General features: G+C 39.7%; 2 protein-coding genes across 2 annotated transcripts in view; both read right to left on the bottom strand.

Moving 5' to 3' along the window:
* Positions 1–6,975, bottom strand: part of LOC109923552 (coiled-coil and C2 domain-containing protein 1B-like) — a 65,705-nt gene extending 58,730 nt beyond the window's left edge. Inside the window, exons 1-2 of the mRNA XM_048602098.1 lie at positions 6,750–6,975; positions 2,720–2,864 (exon numbers count right to left, since the gene is read on the bottom strand). Of these exons, the coding sequence (XP_048458055.1) occupies positions 2,720–2,864; positions 6,750–6,812 (208 nt within the window). The 5' untranslated portion in view covers positions 6,813–6,975. The remainder of the gene's footprint in view (positions 1–2,719; positions 2,865–6,749) is intronic.
* A 6,001-nt stretch (positions 6,976–12,976) lies between these two features.
* orc1 (origin recognition complex, subunit 1) overlaps positions 12,977–23,313 on the bottom strand; it is a 28,071-nt gene continuing 17,734 nt past the window's right edge. The window contains exons 10-16 of the mRNA XM_048602099.1: positions 21,298–21,469; positions 20,437–20,544; positions 17,171–17,320; positions 16,815–16,934; positions 16,441–16,610; positions 14,579–14,666; positions 12,977–13,346 (exon numbers count right to left, since the gene is read on the bottom strand). Coding sequence (XP_048458056.1) covers positions 13,155–13,346; positions 14,579–14,666; positions 16,441–16,610; positions 16,815–16,934; positions 17,171–17,320; positions 20,437–20,544; positions 21,298–21,469 — 1,000 coding nt within the window. The 3' untranslated portion in view covers positions 12,977–13,154. The remainder of the gene's footprint in view (positions 13,347–14,578; positions 14,667–16,440; positions 16,611–16,814; positions 16,935–17,170; positions 17,321–20,436; positions 20,545–21,297; positions 21,470–23,313) is intronic.

Below are 23,313 nucleotides of genomic sequence, written 5' to 3' on the forward strand. Positions count from 1 at the left end.
AACAAAATGCTGATGCTATTTTACATTCTTATAGAATAGAGAAAATTCACAGGAGCTAATAATGTTTTTTTCTTGAAAAAAATTCCTGTACTAGAAGCAAGTTGAAGGTGCAATCTGTCAATTTTATAGTTTTGTCATTTATGGTACCAAAATTCTTCCAGTGCACTATCTTTACAGATACCTTTAGTCAATGCTTTATAATTCATGGTTTTCATTAGCATTCAAAGGATTCTGTTACAAACTTCATACAGGTCATTAACCTTTTAAAAATGAAATTTAAATATCCAGTTAATAGCTGAAAGGCTGACATGACATCATGCTTTAAGACTTTTACCACAGATTGAAAGTGCTAGTGACTAAGTACTATTTATTGTAGGCAACTTAACTTTAAAATAAAGTACACAACTTTCTCCTTTTCCTTTTAACACATTCAAAATAACTACTTCACAGATATACTCTAGACCCAGTCCTAAGTGATTGTAAGCTCCTGAAGATTTATTTCATTCTTTTCTTTCGCAACCTGGTAACTCCTAAACTCAAAAGTGATTTCACAATTGAACTTTTTTTCACCTAGACATACTCCCTTTAATCCAATCCAGGTGAATCTTCCAGTCTATTTCAAATCCTTAAAAATTTGTTCCCCCCCCCCCGCCGAGCTGAATACAGGGTCCCAATTTAAGTGTGACAAACTATAAAGATTTTCAACTTCCAGCTGTTGTTTCTTTTTCAGATCCTGTGTCTTGAGAGTTTCAGCAATGCCTCTGGAGCTCTTCTTTCTCAAAGTCTGTCTTATTTTGAAAGATGGATCACATGCATCTTGGTCCTAGGTAGAAATACTGCTTCACTATCCTCGAGACTAACTCTCTTATCTTGGAAACAGATGGACAAATTAAAGCATAACTATTTACAAACTATCAGTCCCAACATCACTTCTGAGTCCTCAGACTTCAGTTCTGAGGAAGGGTCACCGGACCCGAAACTTTAATTCTGTTTTTTCCTTCACAGATGCTACCAGACTGCTGAGCCTCTCCAGCAATTTTCTTTTTGTTTCAGTCTCAACATCTTCCTGGGGACTTTGGAGACTAGCAGTCTTAGTCTCAGTCTCATGGTAGCACTGCAAACCCAGATGCTGCTACTGTTATCTCCAAGTTTGAAGCCCTTCTTTCTGCAAAAGAAACTCGGACCTCCCTTTAATCTTTAATAGGCAGATCACCAAGGCTTGCAGTTGTTGGGCAGACTTCAGAACGGACCATTTGACCTCCCCTTCACTTTATCCCAAATTAAGGTGAGAGTCTCAAAACAATCTTATTAAATGTTGAATTCAAGAGAAATGGGAGTATAAAACTGACTCCAATGAACATGAGCCTTACAACAGAATTCTGCGCTTCTAAGTGTTTTAGAACACAGCTGGACTCAGCATCTCCATTATTTAAATTAACTCTTCTGACTCCTGCAAAAGATTCAATTGAAAAGATCCAGAAAGAGCTTTTACAAGCTCCAGTAGGCACCAGTGGTCAACTTTGTCACGTACATGCAACTAAGAAATTCTTCTAGAAGGCAAAGCAATGGAAGTATAAATTTAAAAGGAAAGTGTGTTCTATTACACTATCATAGAATTCTTAATGGGGAAAGGAAGAGGCATACGCATCATTTCCTGTCCCAGAGTTATCCAATAGAATTTTTGGACTGGTAACAAAATGGCTACAGCGACAATGCTTTCGTTAACTGCATTAATTTTAACAGACATGCCTTATGCACAATGCAAGTAATATAATTCACATGAATATTGCATTAGGTTATCCACCTCCATTCTGAATGGAACTTTGAAATGATTTCTCCTTCATTAAAGTTTGGAATCATGCAATCAATTCATTTATTAGTCATGCACAATGCTTTGAGTTAAAGTGAATGATAAGAATGTTCTCATGCACAACTAAGACTTGCCTGGTCTACTCCTACTCTCCTTCAAGAACATGGTTGATGGTGGTTGGTTTTTGCCACATTGTGGTCTTTGGAACTACTCATTATTATTTGTTTCTGCTGATCTGAAGTGGAAGTTCAGTCCTTGAGCTGACTACAGTGATAGCTCCCTACACGTTGCCGCTGGTGTTCCCATCATACTGAAGTTTGTTTTTCACTCACTTCAAGTAACAGTTGAGTAGATAACCAAAAATAATTAAGAATGTCAAGTTAAAAACTACGATCACAAAATACTCATTAGAATAGAAACCTTTTCAGAAAATGTTCCAGGGTGTCTCTGTCCAAAGGGCACTATAGCATTTAAGATTATATGGTAATTCAACAGAATATCTTTTCCTTCACTAAGTCAAATCAACTGGAGTTTCTATCATTTTTCTCTACAATGTTTTCCTGAATAACATCTTATTTGTTTTCAAATCTATAGCAGAGTCCATAGCTTAAAATGTGAAACAATTAAGGTATTAGAAAGCCATCCATTTATTCGGTCACTTTTTTTTTTTCCAGTGACAATATTACATTTCAGGTCAAATTGCTAGACCATATCATGGCCAAAGATACATCTGTACAGTCTGCGTATATTAAATGGGCTTGCTGATTATCAGTAAATTTCATTATTTCAACTAAGTATTGGCTTGTATAAATGATTTTAAAACATCAAAGCTTTCAGGAAATAATAGTTGCTATTAATTCTAACAAAGATTAAACTAGTTAACTAGATTACAATCAGAAGTATACCAACATTTTCCTTTGGGCTTTGGTTTAGTGACAGGCTTCTTTCCAGTTATTTCAGCTAACTCTGCTTCCAGGTCTCCGTCGTCATCATCATCATCCCCGTATGTATTCATCATCATATCCTCAGGTGAGAAGTCTACAAACAGGCCAAGCTGTGTCAAAAAAAGATCATCTGTGTCATAAGACTTTCCTCCAATTGCCTATTAACCTGGAATATACAACAAAGTTAACTGCAATTATGTTAATAGTAAATAAATGCCAGTGTTCATGCAAGGTGTCATATTCTTTATGTCGAAATTTCTATTCTGAACCAGTTAATGGCAAACATTAACTCCTAGATTTATAACGTGTAGGGATTTGTCTGTATAGCAGACTGCTGCCAGCATAATATGTTGCATTACATACACACTATTTACACAAGTAAGCCATTCAGCCCAAAAAACCTGCTTATGCTCCACTCAAATCCTTCTCTCTTCAGCAATTCCATCAATATATGCTGCTGCTTCTTTATCCCAAATTTGGTTATTTAGCTTCCCCTTAAAAGGGTCTAGGCTACAATTTTTAAAAAATTAACTCGTGAAATATGGGCATTGCTGGCTGGGCCAACGCTGGTTACTCTTGTGAAGGTGATGGTGAGCTGCCTTCTTGGCGGACTACTGCAGTTGATGCACTATAGGTAGACCCACAATGCCATTAAGGGCAGAATTCAAAGATGCAGATCAAGCAATGCAAAGAACAATGATATATTTCCAAGTCAGGGTGGTGAGTGGCTTTGAGGCAACTTGCACGTGTGGGTATTCCCATGTGTGTGCTGCCCTTCTTCTCGATAGTAGTGGTTTCAGGTTTGGACAATGCTGTCTAAGGATCTTTGATGAATTTTTACTGTGCGTCTTGTAGATCATACATATTACTGCTGTGTATCAGTGGAGGAGGGAGTAAATGTTTGTCGATGTGATGCCAATCAAGTGGGCTGCTTTGTCCTGGATAGCATTAAGCTTCTCAAGTGTTGTTCCAGCTGCACTCATTGAGGCAAGTGGGAAGTACTAAAGCTTACTCCTTACTTGTGCCTTGTAGACAGTGGACTTCTCACCTTATGATGGAGCTGTATCAAATCTGGAATCAATGGCTGTCGGGGGCAAACCCTCTGCTGGTTGGAGTCCTACCTGGTAAATAGGAATATGGTGTGGTTGCTGCAAATCAGTCATTTCAATTCCAGGACACCTCTGCAGAAGTTCCTCAGGATAGTTTCCAAGGACAAACCATCTTCAGCTACTCCCAACATCTTCCAGTCCCACAACCAGTTCCATCCAGAAGGACAAGGGCAGCAGATAGACCACCACCTGCAAGTTTCCCACCAAGACACCCACCATCTTGACTTGGAAATATATTGCCGTTCCTCCACTGTTGCTGGGTCAAACTCCTGGAATTCCCTCCCTAACGGCATCATGGTCAACCGACAGGTGGACTACAGCGGTTCACGATGGCAGCTCAACACCAGCTTCTCAAGGGCAATGAGAGACAGGCAATAAAAACTGGCCAGTGATGCCGACAACCCATGAATGATTTTAAAAAAAAAAATCATTACTGGATTTATTAGCGACTACATTATACTTATGGTTCTTCGCTCTGGTCTCACCTGCAGGAAGAGAAATATCTCCCGACCTCTACCCTATCAAAACCTTTCATAATTTTCTTCATTTTTGAGGGATCACCCACTGAATCTGTTCAATTTTTCTGAAATATCTACCTTCTTAGTTCTGGTATTATTTTAGTAATTTTTCTTCACTTTCTTCAATGTCTTAATACATAATGAAACTCAGAGCACCTGACAATAATACTTCCAACTCTGCTGTCACCAATTTTGACATTATGTTCTCATTTAAGGTTTGTTTATAATGTTTGCACGTCCTGTTTTGCAGAAAGAGATCTTAGTTTTCCTTTCTAATGTTCTCCTGGAAATTGTAATTTGTGCTAGGAAACATTTAGAGAATTTCTATCCTTGGTCAACTGGCAACTGCTCTTGCATTGGCCTGGATTGAAAAGCGCTAATAGCTAAGAGACAAAAAAAACCTCTTGCGACCAATAAGCATCTTCCATGTGGGTTCTCTAAACAAGCAACGATGCACAGGAATTAAGCTCATTTTTCGCCTGTCGGCTGGGATCAACTTAAATTTGCAATGATCTGGGAACAAAACTTGGGAGTCACCAAGTACAATGCTCATTATTGTAGTCATTTGGGGGCCCTTGGCAGAATTTCAGGAAGTAACACATAAATTGCTGTTATTCAAACATATCAGAATCCTCCTGGAGGACAGAAAGAACTGTCGATGCTGTGAATCAGGAACAAAGACAGAAGTTGCTGGAAGCACAGCAGGTCTGGCAGCATTTATGAACAAAAAAGTCAGAGTTAATGTTTCAGGTCCTAAAACGTTAATTCTGATTTTTTTCTTCATAGGTGCTGCCAGACCTGCTGAGTTTCTAGCAACTTCTGTCTTGGCTCCTCCTGGAGGAGGATGTGTACTATATATTACACCTCCAATGAATAGTAGCTAACTGCAACTGAAGCAATTTTTTAAAAACACATCTAATCCATTTTTCTGATCAACCTGTTCAGAGAGATGTTATTGCACACTTCTGGAACAGGTAGGACTTCAGCCCGAGCCTCCTGGTCCAGGAGTAAGGACACCACTACCATGCCACAATAAAGTCGCTAAATAGTTGTGCTGCAGACAAACCAGCCACCTCCTTTTCCGAGCTAATCAAAATGTATCCAGAATTTAGCAAATATCATCACTTTAATACCTGTACTCATGTGCCACCTAGCATACAAGAACACAACCCAAAATGAAAACAAGTGAAAATGATTAGACTTACATATTTAAATTTTAAAATTGCATTGTACAGTAATAGTTCTATATTGCATTTTACCACTGGGCCTGAATCAAGTCAAGCTCAGACAAACAGGATAAAATTTCCCTGTCTGCAGATGAACTAGTTCTCTGGTCAGTATTAATCTAGTTAGTTACAGTGCTATGTTTACAAAAGTTGATGATTCCACTCAACGGCTGAATAAAAATTAAAGATTGTTGGTGCTGGAACTGTAAGCAACATACTGGCACATAAAGATACTCTACTGGAGTTGGGAATAAGACCTTCAGTTGAGGCAGTTAACAACTGTACTCTGCATCCAGGGGGTGTGCCCGCCCAGAATGCTTGCTGTTTCTTAATCAAGCTCTATTTCCCAACAGTAATATTCCTACCCTTGAGTATAAATCACAAACAATAAGCTCCTTGACATGTACCACCATTCCGTCATCACAAACAGCTCAAAAACCTGGGATTTTCTGGTTTATGGGAACACCATCAATACACGGATTGCACTCATTCCAGAAGGCAACTTGGGATTTAAAATATAATCTTAAAAGTCACGGTCATTCACAACCCTTGAACAAGTGTATAATACGGAAGATGGGCTCGATGTCATTGGCAGATATTTTACACTGCTCGGTGAAGTGTTTAATCACATCCCACTTAATCATGATATGACATACCTGTTACCTTGCAGTAACACCAATCTGCAAAACGTAAACGGCCACTTCGTTTCTTTTCAAAATAAGATTAGTTCACCATGACAACATAAACACGTATTTACAACTACAGCTATTACAGAACAACAAACACAAAAAAAGCCTGAAATTAGTGTAAAATGTTATGCAATTTGTAAGAGGGTGAAGACAAACAGAAACTGCTGCAGATACTCAGTAGGTTTGGTAGCATCTGTGGAAAGCATGTTGATCGTTTCGAGTCCGGTGAGTCTTCATCGGAACTGCTTTCACCCCTTTCACAGGGGATTCCACAACTACAGAACTGAGCTTCTCCAGCAATTTCTAATTTCGTTTCAGATGTCCCGGTATCTATACAAACATTTCACAGCACACTGCCACCCGCGTCCCGATCCCCACCAGACCCGCGCATTTCTGCTGGAAACACCATGAAAAAAGGTAATAACCAAGAGCTGTTTTCATTCGTGCGCTCACTTCTTTAGCAGTTGCTGCGCCTTGGCCTTTGCTCGGCGGCTTCTTGTTTTTTCCTGCAAACATGGTGCATCTGGCAGGCGCCAGCCCACGAGAAACTTAACAAGAGAGGGGGGGGGGGGGGGGGGGAGAAAAAAACTGTCGAGTTTAAAACAACAACTTCCTCCAACTGAACGCCGTACGTGATATAATCAGGAGGACCGAGTGGTGAATGCGTTTCTCCACAGGGGCTGGGCCAGAGGTACCACCTTCCGGTCCCGTGCGCTGGCGGCTGTTACTGCGCAAACTCAGTTCATGTTTCTTCTTTCCGGCCCACTTGCCTCATCGTGGGTTTTTGCAATCCCTGTCCACTGATGCTTTGATAAGATGTATTCTAAGCGGTGGGGTGAAAAAGACTTGCATTCATTTGGGATGTCATGTCCTTCTTGGTACCAAAGTATTTTAACAGCCGCTTGCTTTGTAAACATGGATAGCAGCCAATGTGCATTCAGCAAAGATCTCAAGATAACCTAGTAAATATTTTGACGAAAAAGCTAAACAATGAGGGAGTAGGAAATCATTTAGTTACCATGATGGATTTATCCGGGAAAAGATAGAAGCTCCAATGGTGCATGAACTGGTTTGACCAAGTGGCCAGTTCTGCATTGTATATCACATGTATGTTAAATGTTTCAGTGGCGTTGGCAGAATCCCGACTGTTTGAATATCGCCAAAAGGTCTTTTCCACCATTTTGCAGTGGAAAACAGGTCTCAGTTTAACATTTCCTTTGAAATATATACGGCTAACTGCATCACTCCACGAGAGAGTTTGACCATCAACTCTTTCATATTCTATGCCTCTTTATGAACTTGAGAATATTAGGTGCGTGGAACATTTAAGATTCCTGTGTTCATCTATACTTGTCAATATTGTATCTTTTATGGCTCAGTAAAGCATCCTTCAGCATACCTAAATAGAGGAATATTTTTCTTTATTGCCTTTTCCATTTTGAACCCCTCTGAATAAAAACAATAGCAGCTGCTTTCTTTTCAAGCGAGTTAATCAGAAGTAATATTCCATATTTTGTTGATCCACCTCTTTGTATTGACCACATTAAACAAATGATTTGGATCAACATTCAGAAATGATCAAAGAAATACTATGTATATGCAATTTGGTATATATAAGCAGGATTAGGTAAAATATGAGAATTTTGGTGCCAAGTTTCTCAAATCTGTCTCCACTGGATTTTCCTCACCTGATGTCTGGAGTTGATGATAGAGACTGATTAAAGAATCAAAACAATTACTCCATTGTTGCAACAAGTCATTCAAAAGCAGACTACATGAACATTGTTTATCTTTCTCCAGCAAGAGGATCTGGAAACTTAAATCACCATGCACAAGTTTAAAGGTTTACAGGAGTAGATATTACAAAACTTAGGTATTTTTTCAATGCTGCTCCTTTATGAGGTTGCTGGTCTCCATTCTCCATTTGTTTGTAGTCTGTGGAATTGCCAATGTGCAGTGAAAGCAAGTTTTCTATGAACTTGGGCATTGTGATGGTAAGAAAGTGGCTTATATACAAGTCAAAGTTTTTAATGGAAAACAAGGGGCAATTTTATACAAGGATGGTCTTGTTTCAATATATGCAACCGAGGAACAATATTTTTATTTTGAAAGGCATCGTAAAATTATACTTTTGTTTTATAACCTATTTTCCAAACTTTGTATTCATCACATTTTGACGCAATCCATAAAACTTCAGATTCCCAGAGTTTGACTCCACTGGCTACGTACTGAAAGATTAAGGCTGTAAATATTTATTGATAAGGCTTCGTTCTGTTTCACTGGTCAGGTAAAATTAAATAACTAAACATTATAGTCAGTCTACACATCATTGTTGAAAGAAATTTTGCATTTTAATTCATAAAAGTAACGACACATTCAGCGCTTCCCTACAGTGTGGAAGCAGGCCATTCCTCTGAAGAGAATCCCACCCAGAACCACCCCCTACCTGTAACCCTGCATTTCCCATGGCAAATCCACCTAGTCTGCATATCCCTGGACACTATGGGCAATTTAGCACAGCCAACCCACCTAACCTCCACATCTTTGAATTGTGGGAGGAAACAGGAGCATCCAGAGGAAACCAACGAAGACACAGGGAGAATGTGCAAACTCCACATAAACAGTTGCCCGAGGGTGCAATCATAAGAACATAAGAACTAGGAGCAGGAGTAGGCCGTCTGGCCCTTCGAGCCTGCTCCGCCATTCAATAAGATCATGGTTGATCTTTTCATGGACTCAGATCCACTTAACCACATTTTCAATGTATCCCTTAATTCCTTTATTGTTCAAAAAAAATCTACCTTATCTTTAAAACGTTTACTGAAGTAGCGTCAACTACTTCACCGGGCAAGGAATTCCATAGATTAACAACCCTCTGGGTGAAGAAGTTCCTTCTCAATTCAGTCCTAAATCTGCTCCCTCTAATCTTGAGGCTATGCCCTCTTGTCCTAGCTTCACCTGCCAGTGGAAACATCCTCTCTACTTCTATCTTATCTAATCCCTTCATAATTTTATATGTTTCTATAAGATCCCCCCTCAATCTTCTGAATTCCAATGAATATAATCCCAATCTACTCAGTCTCTCCTCATAAGCCAACCCCCTCAACTCCGGAATCAACCTAGTGAACCTCCTTTGCACCCCCTCCAGTGCCAGTACATCCTTTCTCAAGTAAGGAGACCAAAACTGCATACAGTACTCCAGGTGTGGCCTCACCTGCACCTTGTACAGCTGCAACATAACCTCTCTGCTTTTAATCTCAATCCCTTTAGCAATGAAGGACAAAATTCCATTTGCCTTCCTAATTACTTGTTGTACCTGCAGACCTACCTTCTGTGATTCATGCACAAGGACACCCAGGTCCCTCTGCATAGCAGCATGCTGCAACTTTTTACCATTCAAGTAATAACCCTTTTTACTATTACTCCTACCAAAATGTATGACTTCACATTTATTTACATTGTATTCCATCTGCCAGACCTTTGCCCACTCACTCAATGTATCTATGTTCCTCTGCAAAGTTTCACAGTCCTCTGCACACTTTGCTCTGCCACTCATCTTAGTGTCATCTGCAAACCTTGACACCCTACACGTAGTCCCCAACTCCAAATCATCTATATAAATTGTAAATAATTGCGGTCCCATCACCGATCCCTGGGGCACACCACTAGTCACTGCCTGGCAGCTAGAATAGCACTCATTTATCCCCACTCTTTGCTTCCTATTAGTCAACCAATCCTCTATCCATGCTAATACTTTACCCATAACGCAATGCATCCTTATCTTACGCAGTAGCCTCTTGTGCGGCACCTTGTCGAAGGCCTTTTGGAAATCTAGGTACACCACATCCACTGGGTCCCCATTGTCCACCTTGCTCGTAATGTCTTCATAGAATTCCAAAAGATTTGTCAAGCATGACCTGCCCTTCATGAACCCATGCTGCGTCTGCCCAACAGGACAATTTCTATCAAAATGCCTTGCTATTTCCTCCTTGATAATAGACTCAAGCATCTTCCCCACTACAGAGGTTAAGCTGACGGGTCTATAATTCCCCATCTTTTGTCTACTTCCCTTTTTAAACAGTGGCATCACATTTGCTGTTTTCCAATCTGCTGGGACTGCCCCAGAGTCCAGCGAATTTTGGAAAATTACCGCCAGTGCACCTGCTATTTCTCCCGCCATCTCTTTTAGTACCCCGGGATGCATTCCATCAGGGCCAGGAGACTTATCAATCCTTAGCTCCATTAGCTTGCCCAACACTACCTCTTCCCTAATAATGATTGTTTCCAGGTCCTCATCTACCTTCATCTCTTTGTCAATTACTGGCATGTTATTAGTGTCCTCCACGGTGAAGACCGATACAAAATACCTGTTCAATGCCTCGGCCATTTCATCATATCCCATAACTAAATTCCCCTTCTCATCCTCTAAAGGGCCAACGTTTACTTTAGCCACTCTTTTTCATTTTATATATTTATAGAAACTTTTGCTATCTGTCATTATATTCTGTGCTAGTTTTTTCTCATGTTCTATCTTCCTTTTCTTTATAGCTCTTTTTGTGGCTTTCTGTTGACCGTTAAAGTTTTCCCAATCTTCTAGTTTCATGCTGTTTTTGGCCACTTTGTATGCCTTCTCTTTCAATTTGATAGCCTCCCTTATTTCTTTGGACACCCATGGCAGATTACCCCTTTTCTTACAGTCCTTCCTTTTCACTGGAATATACTTTTGCTGAGCACTTTGAAAAATTGCTTTGAAAGTCCTCCACTACTCGTCAACTGTCCCACCATAAAATCTTTGTTTCCAGTCTACTTTAGCCAAGTCCTCCCTCATTCTATTGTAGTTCCCCTTGTTCAAGCACAGGACCCTGGTATTGGATTTTATCTTCACACTCTCCATCTGTACTCTAAATTCAACCATACTGTGATCACTCCTTCCAAGGGGATCCCTAACTACGAGGTCATTAGTTATTCCTGTCTCATTACACAGGACCAGATATAGGATAGCTTGCTCCCTCGTCGGTTCCATTACATACTGTTCAAGAAAACTATCACGGATACACTCAACAAACTCCTCCACAAGGCTACCCTGACTGAGCTGGTTCGACCAATCTACATGTAGATTAAAATCCCCCATGATAATTGCTGTACCATTTTTACAGGCATCAGTTATTTCTTTGTTTATTGTCCGCTCCAATGTGATGTTATTATTTGGTGGCCTATAGACTACGCCTATCAGTGACTTTTTCCTCGTAGAATTTCTAATTTCCATCCAAATGGATTCAACCTCATTCTCCATAGAACCTATATCATCTCTCAGCACCGCCCTGACGTCGTCCTGGAATATCAGAGCTACACCACCTCCCTTACCTTCCTGTCTGTCCTTCCGAATAGTCTGGTACCCTTGGATATTTAACTTCCAGTCGTGACCATCCTGTAACCATGTCTCCGTAATGGCTACCAAATCATATTCATTCGCAATGATTTGTGCCGTTAACTCATCAACCTTGTTACAAATGCTACGAGCTATCAGGTAAAGTGCCTTTATGCTAGCTTTCTTACCCTCATGATTTCCAACATCTCTCATATCATCTCCTGAGTTATCCTTCCTTTTTGCTTCTTTCATAGTCTGCCTTGAACTTAAACCCTCCTGCACACATGCTAACCTGCTGCTTACCTTTTTATTTACCATCATACTCCCTGTTGTTTTCCCTTTCCCTTCCCCCCAACTCACTAGTTTAAAGTCCTAGTGACCACCCTATTTATCCTTTTCACTAGGACACTGGTTCCAGATCGGTTCAGGTGGAGACCGTCCCATCAGTACAGATCCCTCTGGTTCTAAAACTGATGCCAATGCTCCATGAAATGGAACCCCTCTTTCCCACACCACTCCCTTAGCCACGTGTTTACTTCCCTAATTTTCTTATCCTTAAGCCAATTTGCACGTGGCTCGGGCAGTAATCCGGAGATTATGACCCTCGAGGACCTGTTCCTTAATTTCGTTCCTAGTGCTTGATAATCCCCAAACAGGTTCTCCATCCTCGCCTTGCCTATGTTGTTAGTCCCAACGTGGACCACAACAACTAGATCCTCCCCCTCCTGCTCCAATATCCTTTCAAGCTGGTCAGAATTGTCCTGCACCCTGGCACCGGGCAGGCAACACACCATGCGGGACTCCTGATCCGGCTTGCAAAGGATACTATCTATCCCCCTAACTATAGAACCCCCTATAACTACCACTTGTCTTTTTGCTCCCCCCTCTTGAATGGCCTTCTGCACCATGGTGCCGTGGTGAGCTGGTTCATCCTCCCCGCAGCCCTTTTCCTCATCCACACAGGGAGCAAGTATCTCGTACCTGTTGGATAAGGTCAAAAGCTGAGGCTCCTCCACTCCTGAACTCAGGATCCCCCTACCTGCCTCACTTGCAGTCACACCCCGTTGTCCCTGATCACTTTACTGAATTTGAATTACTTAACCTACCAGGGTTCCTCGTGCTGTGCGACAACAGTGCTAACTACTGAGCCACCGTGCCACGCAGGAACATGTTACATGCCTTTTTTAAGGAACACTATGTAACATGAGGAATACAGTGGGAAATAAATAACATTTAGTATGTAGAGAAATACGGGACTACAGTACAGCACTTGTGGCCTTGTATTATGCTCTACTGAAAATACCAAACCGTGTAATGCAGATTTCAGAATTCTTTATTATACAAAGAGCTTAAAATAACCTTATCCCTAAAGATTTCTATAGAAAATCTGAAGTTGTTAAAAAGATTTATATTGGTTAAGAATTACAATATTAAAACAACACACTACAACACACTGTACAATTCATATTGCATTACAGAAATTTAACAAATTAGTCTTTTAAAGCATACATGACATCATCTTGGCTAACATTTAATCGTACTCGCATGTAAAGATCATTTTTACTAGATTCAACAAGAAGTAGACGACAAGCGCCAAGCTTTGTACAAATCAACATAGTTTGGGACATTGTTGGAGGCTGCAGACCTTCTATTCTACATAGTCCAATATGCTGCTGGTAGATCTGGAAAAATGATAAGGGCAGATTAATAAATTTAGAATCTTGAACTTTGCACAAAGTACTGCATTAAAATGTTGGTAACCTTAAAAAAAACCGTAAAACGTTATACTGACATTAAGATTTTGTAATGTCGCACATCTTGATGGGAAACATAATAGGTGTGGCTGAAGAATTACTGACATAAAAATGTTAATTTAGTCTACCAACATATTTTCAACTCAACTTTGAGAGAAACATGGAAAGCAGTTTGAGAGTTTCTGCCGATATTTTAAAGCATAAGCATTTTGACTTGGCATTCCCACCCTGTCACATTTGTTGCTTGTTGTTAACTAGGTTATATTTTCCCTTTCCAATTTCTTCCTAAAGTCACAAGAAGTGTCAGAAAACTGGACTGATTACATTATAATTCAAAATAATTTTTTCACCTATTCTATTGACAAAATTATCGAACAAGTGCATTTTGTACTAAAATTAGGAGCAATGCAAGAAAAGTAATTGGAATATTCTGTCCCAATGCTTATGAAACTATAGGATTAAACAGCAATGCACATTTTACTGCGCAATATATTGCATTTTTTTATTCATTTAGAGGATGAAGGTGTCATCAAATGCTAGTCCAACATTAACTGCTCATCTTTAATTGCTCAGAGGGCAGTTAAGAGTTAACCACATTGTTGTGGGTCTAAAGTCACACGTAAGGATGGCAATTTCCATCCCTCAAGGGCATTATTGTCTTTTTCTGACAGTTAACAATGGATTCATGCTCTTCATTAGACTCTTAATTCCAGATTTTTATTGGATTCAAATTCCATTATGTCATGGTGGGATATGAAGTTTGGTCCCCAGAACATTACCTGGGTCTCTGAATTAACAATTCAGTGATAATAACACCAAGCCATGCAATGGATGAATAGCTGAAATATGATTATTGCCAAGTTTGACAGATTATTTGCTGAAATTATTGGTAAATTTACTGACCATAAGTTGAATAGTTCACTTGCATTAGTAAAACAAATAACCAGATTTTCAAAACAAATATCAAAGGACTCTCACTGATTTGCTACGGATTAAAATGATCTACAAATAGAATATATTAATAGGTTTTTGAACATGTATGAAAGATGCACATAGCTACCTCATCCTTCCCAGTTCATTAAAAATGCAGTTCTTTTGAAAAAAAAAGGTCACTCCATGCAATTATTGAGGAGTAGGTTATAAAATGTGTCAGTAACCACCTGCTGAAATGTTGCTTCTTCTAGCCCACGTCGTTGAAATTCAGCGAGCACGGCTCTCATAAACATTTGTTCCTGGGCAGATGCATTTCTGTGGCACAGAAAGGGAGGAAAATATTAGTACAGAAACTGCAATCTCAATCACTTGAAACTTTGAAATTATAACTGATCAATTACATTCTTATCCCACCAAAGAACTCAATATCAGAATATTGCACTGTTAAATTGGGACAGGTGGGTAGCCCTGAAACATAGGTAGGCACACTAATCTCGCAGCAATGTGTTGGATGAGCTCAACCTTACAGAAAGTGGAAGATGGCACCTTTACCCAGAAGTGCCAACTGGATGACCCATCTTGGCCTCCTCCTAAGGCACCTAGCATCATGTATGCCAGCCAGGCTATCAACTGGCACTTACAAAACAATAAGCTGCTCATTGATGCTCAGTTTGGTTTCTACCAGGGTCACTCAGCTCCTGACCTCATTACTATCTTGGTCCAAATATGGACAAATGAGCTGAGGAAAACTGAGGGTTACTTGCCTCAATACAGAGGCATCAAAGAGCCTGCGCATATCTGGAATTGATGGGACTCTAAGGACAGACTGTCCAGCAAGAGCAGTTAAACCTAGCACAACAGAAGATGGTTGTGGATGTTGGAGTTCAATCATCTCAGGCACAGGGCATCACTGCATGAGCTCCTCATTGTAGTTCTAGTCTTAACCACCCTCAGTTGCTTCGTTAGCAACCTTCTCTCCATTATAAAGGTCAGATGTGGCAATATTCGTTGGTGACTGCATAATGTTCAGCTCTATTCACAATTTCATACTGAAGCAGTCCAGGTCCAAATGCAGCAAGATTTGGACGACATTCAGGCTTGAGCACAGAAGTGTCAGGGAATGGCCATCTCTAACAAGAGAAAATTTAACAGTCGCCCTTTTACATTCAATAGAACTACCATCACTGAATCTCCTCGGCCAGCACCTTCCAAATCCACAATTTCTTCCACTTAGCAGGCCAACAGCAACTGATGTGTGACAACACCACCTCCAAGCCATAAATTATCCTAAATTAGAAATATATTGTCCTTCACTGCCTTTTGGTTAAAATCCTGGAATTTCTTCCCTCACAGCTCTGCAATATACTTACACCCACAAGACTGCAACATTTCAAGAAGGCAGCGCACCAATACCTTCTCAAGTTGAATTAGGAATGGACATTAAATGCTTTCCGAACCAGCAAAACCTAAATTGTGTGATTTAGCAAGGAAATGGAAGACCAGCCAAAAGAGTACCACAATTGTTAAATCTGAAAATAGCAATAGCATGACTGAGGATTTCAGCAGCTGGACAATGTTTCTTGTCAGTTGAATTAATTAAATCCACAAACCTAATATTTGGCAAGATTTAAGATTTCTTGTTGAGTCATACTTGCTTTCTGACACAATTGACTGATATTTTCAAACTTCATGAACAGGCAGTGCTTCTCCCCAAAAGAACTTCTTTGCAGATTTCTTTGCAGCAGTAATTGGGCCTCAGAGGATAGACCAATGGGCCACACACATAACAGGAAAATCCACGAGGATATGAATGGGTCTTTGAGCTGTCAAAGAACCAGTTTTAGTTCATTGGAGATGACAAACCTTTAATATCATTTACAATGCTCTAAAAACCTTCCCTTGAGAAGAGAAGAAACTAAGAGAATACGAGTTGAGCACAACAAGAATTCAACATACATGAGAAACACTTCATCGAATTCAATCTGGGAATCACCAAAAGAACACTGTACAATAAAATGTATCAAACATGTACTTATCTGAAGTGAACAGTCTCAGTCAAGTCATGTCAACATAGCATTTAATTATTTACCTTATAGCAGTAATGTAGGGTGAGGAAAACATTTCATCGAGAGCCTGTATCACGTGAGGCATTCTCACAAGTTTGGATATAGTTTGCCGAGTGTCTGAATATTCACATATTTCAGCAGCTCTCCTGCAAATGTCGAGAGCACGCCTTGCATCACCAGACAGAGCTGCTACCTGCATGGTACAAAAGAGTAGCCTGGTACTTATATACACAAGTGGTTGGTATCCAATTCTATTGCTCAGATGGAAAAATGTGCTCTTTTCCTCCGTGCAATAATCTATCTGCAAGTCTGCGGTTTCTCCTGATGAAAAAGATTTTTTCTTAAAAACTCATCATCTTCAATTCATCAACTGTCAGCTTTATTCAACTATACTTACTTTTCTGGCTACTAACTGAATAGCATCATCTTCAAAAGCCTTTAATTGGTTGAGTCTTGATGAAATGATTTGCTGCAACTGTTTGTAGGTATATGGTTGGAATGACATTCTGGTCAGTCCCTATTTTGAAAGAAATTAATAATCTATTAAGTTTCTCACTTTTACAACTTAACTATCTAACAGAATACTGCAATGCTAACAATTAAGCAAAACATGTGCATCATTCGTTTTTAAAAAAATGAACAACCCAAACAAGAGGCAACTTTTCAGTGGAGTCTCACATCAAATATCTTAAATGTTTGCACAGTTTACCAGAAAAACAAACAGCAATTATTTCTAGAATAGATTTTGCTCACCAGTCTGCTTGCTACCCGGTTCATCATGATCCTCTCTGGCAGGTCCATCGTGTTGGCTACTGCCACAACCACTAATTTTGCCTGCTTTCGTGCTGGCCAATCAAACAGATTATACATAACATTCTGTTTCCGGGTCCACAGAAGATCAAGCTAAGAGGAATACATATCGAAAACTGAAGTTACATGTAAGTGAATTCAAAGCCTAGCTTAGTTTGATTTAATTATTATTTCACAAGATCATGCAGTATTGTGCTTTTGGAAGGTAGCACATTGATCACTCCAGTTCACATGGTGGCAGTTAAAGTAGGTAATTTTCTTGACTAGGTCTCCCAATGGTTTTAGATAAGGATTTGCAGCATATTTGACCTAGCAACAAAGGAACAACCATGTACAGGAAGGCACATGATTTACAGAGGAAGCAATGGTGTTTCCATAACCTTGTTGTTCTCATAATTCTTACTGTTTGAGGTGACAAGAGGGTGGTATCATTAAAGCAAGCTTGACAGATTGCTGTAGTTCAGTCTACAGCAGGGTGTTATGTATAATTGTTTTTTTAAAAGACCAAATATCAACTGATGACGATTGGTACTTTAAAACCACTGAGCCATTTTTTTTTGAGGTTTGTAGCTCGGATTGTAGATGAAGTTACTCACTGCGCCGGTGTGTTTGACTGCAGATGTTTCGTCACCTTGCTAGGTAACTTTACTAGCATGTACCTTAGGGAGTCCATGGAAGCATAGAAAGTCCATTTCTGTAGACTCCCTGAGATACACATGCCAGGAGTCCCCCCCAGACCCACTGTCTCACTACCAGGTACACCAACATATAGACTAGCTAAAGAACTACAATGGAAACAGAAATACTTAGTTGGCAATACTACCAACTCCATCCACTCCTCCCAAGAATTCCTCAACATCAAAGACACCAAGACAGAAGAGGACGAGACAATGATATCCTTCAACATAACAGCACTGTTTACATCCATAAACATCAACTTAGCCAAAGAGACAACTGCCACACTGCTGGACGAATCAGGAAGGCAGGCACCCCACAACACCAACAGCATCAACAAGGACAGCACCTGAAACTGCTTGATCTGTGCCTCACAACCAACTTCACCTTCGACGACCATCTCTTCAAACAAATCAACGGAACACCAATAGGATCCCCAATATCAGAACTGATTGCAGAAGCGTTAATGCAAAGGTTAGGACAATCAGCGCTCCCCACTATACAACCCAAACTCTGGGTCCGCTATGTAGATGACACCTTCGTGATTATCAAACGCATAAGACGAGAAGAAACCCCCTGACGCAAACAACATCCTCACAGGAATAAAATTCACAAAGAACTGAACAATAACCGACTACCCTTCCTAGACATAATGTTAGAACGTAAGAACAACGGGGAACTCCAAATTACCATATACAGAAAGACCACACATATGGACCAGATACTTAAATGACATCAGCAAACACCCTAACACCTGTAAACGGAGGTACTTCAGGACATTTTTCAAATGAGCCACAGCACACTACAGCAACCTGGAATAGCACAAAGCAAAACAGGAGCACTTGTACAGAGTTTTTAAAAGAAATGGATACCCATAAAGCACAACAGACCACAACAACACAGCTAGACACACTAGTCACCCTACCGTACATCAAAGATGATCACAAGACTACTCAGACCCCTAAATATCAGGGTAGCCCACAAACCAATAACCACCCTGCGACAGCTACTGATGAACGTAAAGGATCCCATACCCACAACCAATGAAACTACTTTAATATACAAAATACTATGCAAAGACAGTGAGAAACATTACACAGGCCAAACTGGAAGAAAACTGACAATAAGGATATACAAACACCAACTAGCCACCAAGAGACACAATCAGTTCTCACTGATCTTAATACACACAGATAAAGGAGGTCACAAATTTGACTGGGACAACACATCCATAATAGCACAAGCCAAACAGAGACATGCCAGGGAATTCCTGGAGGCCTGGCATTCCAACTGGAAGCTCATCAACAAACACACTGAACTGGATCCAATACACAAACCACTGAAAAACAGAACCGGAAGTGATGCCAACCACCCCAGCAAACTGAGGCATATAAATAACAAGCGGGACAGAACGCTTCACTGGAGGCGCACTGACTACGTTACCTAGCAGGATGATGACATGCCTGCAATCAAACACACCGGCTCGGCAAGCAAGTCTACAATCTCACTAAACCATCTTTGACGCTGATCCACCTTAAATTAAAGTATTTTTGGCCAGGTGACTGCAACCTACCTGTTTGAGCTTTTAAACAGCATCTTAATGGAGGAACGAGATTGAGATACATATATTGGTGAACAAATGGATTCCCAGGTACTGCATGCTACCTGAATTCATTAAATACTCAAATAATGTAAAATTAACACTCGGGAGGGGCTGTTAGAAGTATACTAGAACAGGTTAAGTCTAGAATTGAAGTTATGGATGAAGGATTCAGGAGCATATAAGATCATGCAAAGGAGGTGGGCATGATGTGGACACGTGATAGGAAACTCATCAGAATCAAATAGAATACCAAGATTACAAATATTACAGTTAACACAGAATGAGTGTTTTGGGGATTGAACACAGTGGTTTCCATCTTTGCTATATGCAGATGAAGATTAACTAATCCGCTATGACCTTATATCATTTTTAAGTCTCCCAAACAAATTAAAACTTGCACTTCTGTTCATATTTTTTAAAAACTACTTAAAATGGCAGTACAAAAGACTATGATAAACACTAATCAGTGTACTGTAAAAATTGATGTGAATTAATTAAGCATCAATCTGGAGGGGAAAAAAGTCTTTATTATGGAAACGGTCAATCCAAAATAATGAGATATAAAAGTTGAAAAGCACTGCATAGGCCAGGTTTAACTGTTACCAAACATCAAATGCCACCAGAATTTCTATGTACATGCAGTCCCTGATTTATGAACGTCCAACTTACAAATGCTTGTACTTATGAACGAGATCCCATATAGGGGTGTACTAATATTCTTTTCAAAGGTCCAACATGTGAACATTCATTCGTACTTATGAATGGCTATTTTATACTGTACTACATTGTGTTTTAACTTGCATACAAATTTACTTACAACATACTCAAGAACAGAATCCAATTGTAACTCGGGAACCGACTGTAGTATTAGAGAACTCAATCCAAACTTTTATAATATAATACTATAATATTATATATGCTAAATCCTTACCTCATCCACCAACAACACTGTGGTCTCCCTCTTTGGTGCTGGTGTACTAAACCGCTTTTCAAGCAATGCAGCAGCATGGTCTGCAGTGGCATTTTGTCCTGTCAATAACTAAGAAGCAGAATTTTAAAAAAAATTCACAACACTTCTGCAAAACGTAGTAGGAAGATTAATCACCATTAAAAATGTTTCTTTTATTACTCTTCTTTATTCTTTTACATTATAATTCTCTAATAGCAGCTCAGTTGCAACTGATTACATTTTGCAGTTTAACACTTGTAGTAAATATTGTGGCCATTCCTACTGCAGGAAAATTCCAAGATAAAGTGCAAGTCTGAGTATTCATCCATTTTTCTGATGCTGGCTTAAGGAAGGATGGTGACTTGGACAGCAGACAGCTCTCTACCTACACAATGTAACTTGGAATTCTTATCTAGTAGACATGTTTTTGGATTAATATTTCATCAGAACAATGATGCACCAACACCTAATACTGCACTCAAATGTGATTGTACGCGGAAGTCTTAAGTGGAGTCAAAAAACACAACCAGACCCAAGTGGAACACACTAACAACTGAGCCAAACTGATAAGTCTTTTTTTTCCAGGAAATTATGTACTGAGTAGCATATTCATATTTCTCTCAGTACTCTGATCAGCGTATACCTCATAACCAAAACAGTTACCTGATGCATTTCTAAGGAGCCTTGTTTTTCATACACCTAACAAAAAATAATTTTCTGCAGGGGATTGTTTGGTACACAACATTATATATAAACTATAATTCCTTCTTCCTTTGAGGACAATAAACTAAATAATATGGCAAACTCGACAGCATCGATTGCATCTTAAAATTAGATTTGTACCTTCAATATTTGCACATAAGACTGATGAGGGTTTGTAAGCCTCATGCCATTGATTTCTATGAAGTGGAAGGATGGAAGGTCATCTTCTTTCGCTGCATATTGCAGACATCGCATCACCTCATGCACTGTTGCAGTTTTTCCTGTCCCTGGCACCCCAGAAATATACATACATCTGTGAAAAACAAAATTTGATTTCAGCGCAAAAATTAAAAACTCATTAGTCTTCATTCTGCAGTCACTGGTGAATTGACAGCATTCATCACTAATCATGAAAACAGCTTCAAAAGATACAACTGTCCGTGGTATGGGCTTCTCCACTCCCAAAATTACTTTCATTCATTGTCAATTCAAGATCATCTTCAGGCATCGAGCAATAATTATGTCATTATGCACAGTAAGCATTTAATTCGTTACACTGAAGAATTCTCAAACAGCAATCCAAGTAGTAAAAAATATTTACTGTCATAGAGTCATACAGCATGGAAACAGACCCTTCGATCCAACTAGTCCACGCCAACTATGTTCCCAAACTAAACTTGTCCCACTTGCTTGAATTGGGACCATATCCTTCCAAATCTTTCCTTTTCATATATTTATCCAAATGTCTTTTAAATGTTATAACTATTTAAACGTTGTACCTGGCTGTTCATTCCACAAACTAACCGCTCACATCTTGTTAAAACTTTCTCTTCTCACCTTAAAAATACACCCCCTAGTTTTGACCATCCCCACCTTCGGGAAAAAGACCTTTGCCATTTACCTTATCCTGTATAAGCCCTTCACCTTTCAATCATTTCACAGAAAAATAAGAATGGGTATATATACAAAATATCAACGTGGAAGCTGAAATGTTAAACTTCTGTTTTTCTCAAATCGATGCAAAAAATGTCATGCCACAAATACAATAATTAGGTCCTCTGGGCCACAGAGACTGCTCAACGATAATTATGAACTTAGTGCATCAATAAAAACAGTTATACCTCTGTCAATAAGGCATAGCCTTTCCAAGGATTTCCTTTTACAGCCAGACTATTTAGAACCTAGAATGCAGAACTGTACAGCACAGGAACAGGCCCTTCAGGCCACGATGTTGTGCCAAACATGGCACCAAATTAAACTAATCCCTTCTGTCTGCTGTTGGCCCATACCCTCCATTCCTTGCATATTCATGTGCTTACCTGAAAGGGCCTTAAACACCCCTTATCATATCTGCCTCCACCACCACCCCTGGCAGTGTGCTTCAGACTCCTACCACTCTCCGTGTAAAAAAAACTTGCCCCTCACATCTCCTTTGAAATTCCACCCTCTCACCTTAATTACATTTCAACTCTATGGGGGAAAAAGATTTTGACCATCAACCCTATTTATGCATCTCATAATTTTATAGACTTCTATCAAGTTTCTCCTCAGCCTCCGCCACTCTAGAGAAAACAATCTGAGTTTTTCTAGCCTCTCCGTATAGCTCATACCCTCTAGTCCAGGCAACATCCTGGTAAACCTCTTCTGCATCCTCTCCAGAACCTCCACATTTCCTGTGATGTGGCAACCAGAATTGAACACAATACTTTAAGTGTGGCCTAACCAAAGTCTTATAAAGCTGCAACATGAATCCTGACTCTTGTACTCAATTCCCTGACAAATAAAAGCAAGCATGCCATACACCTTTTTTACCTATCTATTTGCGCGGCCACTTTCAGGGAGCTATGGACTTGAACCCCAAGATCCCTCTGTACATCAATGCTGTTCAGGGTCCTACCATCAACTGTACGCTTTTCCTTAACATTTGATCTCCCAAAGTGCAGCACTTCACTCTTATCCGGATTAAACTCCGCCCATAACCACAACTGACCTATATCTCACTGTATCCTTTGACAACCTTCTACACTATCCACAACTCCTTGATCCTTGTATCATCTGCAAACTTACTAATCCACCCATCTACATTTACATCCAAGTCATTTCTATTTATATAATACAAACAGCAGAGGTCCCAGTACAAATAGTTGCAGAACACCA

This window comes from Rhincodon typus, chromosome 10 (assembly GCF_021869965.1).
Source record: "Rhincodon typus isolate 14 chromosome 10, sRhiTyp1.1, whole genome shotgun sequence".
Classification (NCBI taxonomy): Eukaryota; Metazoa; Chordata; class Chondrichthyes; order Orectolobiformes; family Rhincodontidae; genus Rhincodon; species Rhincodon typus.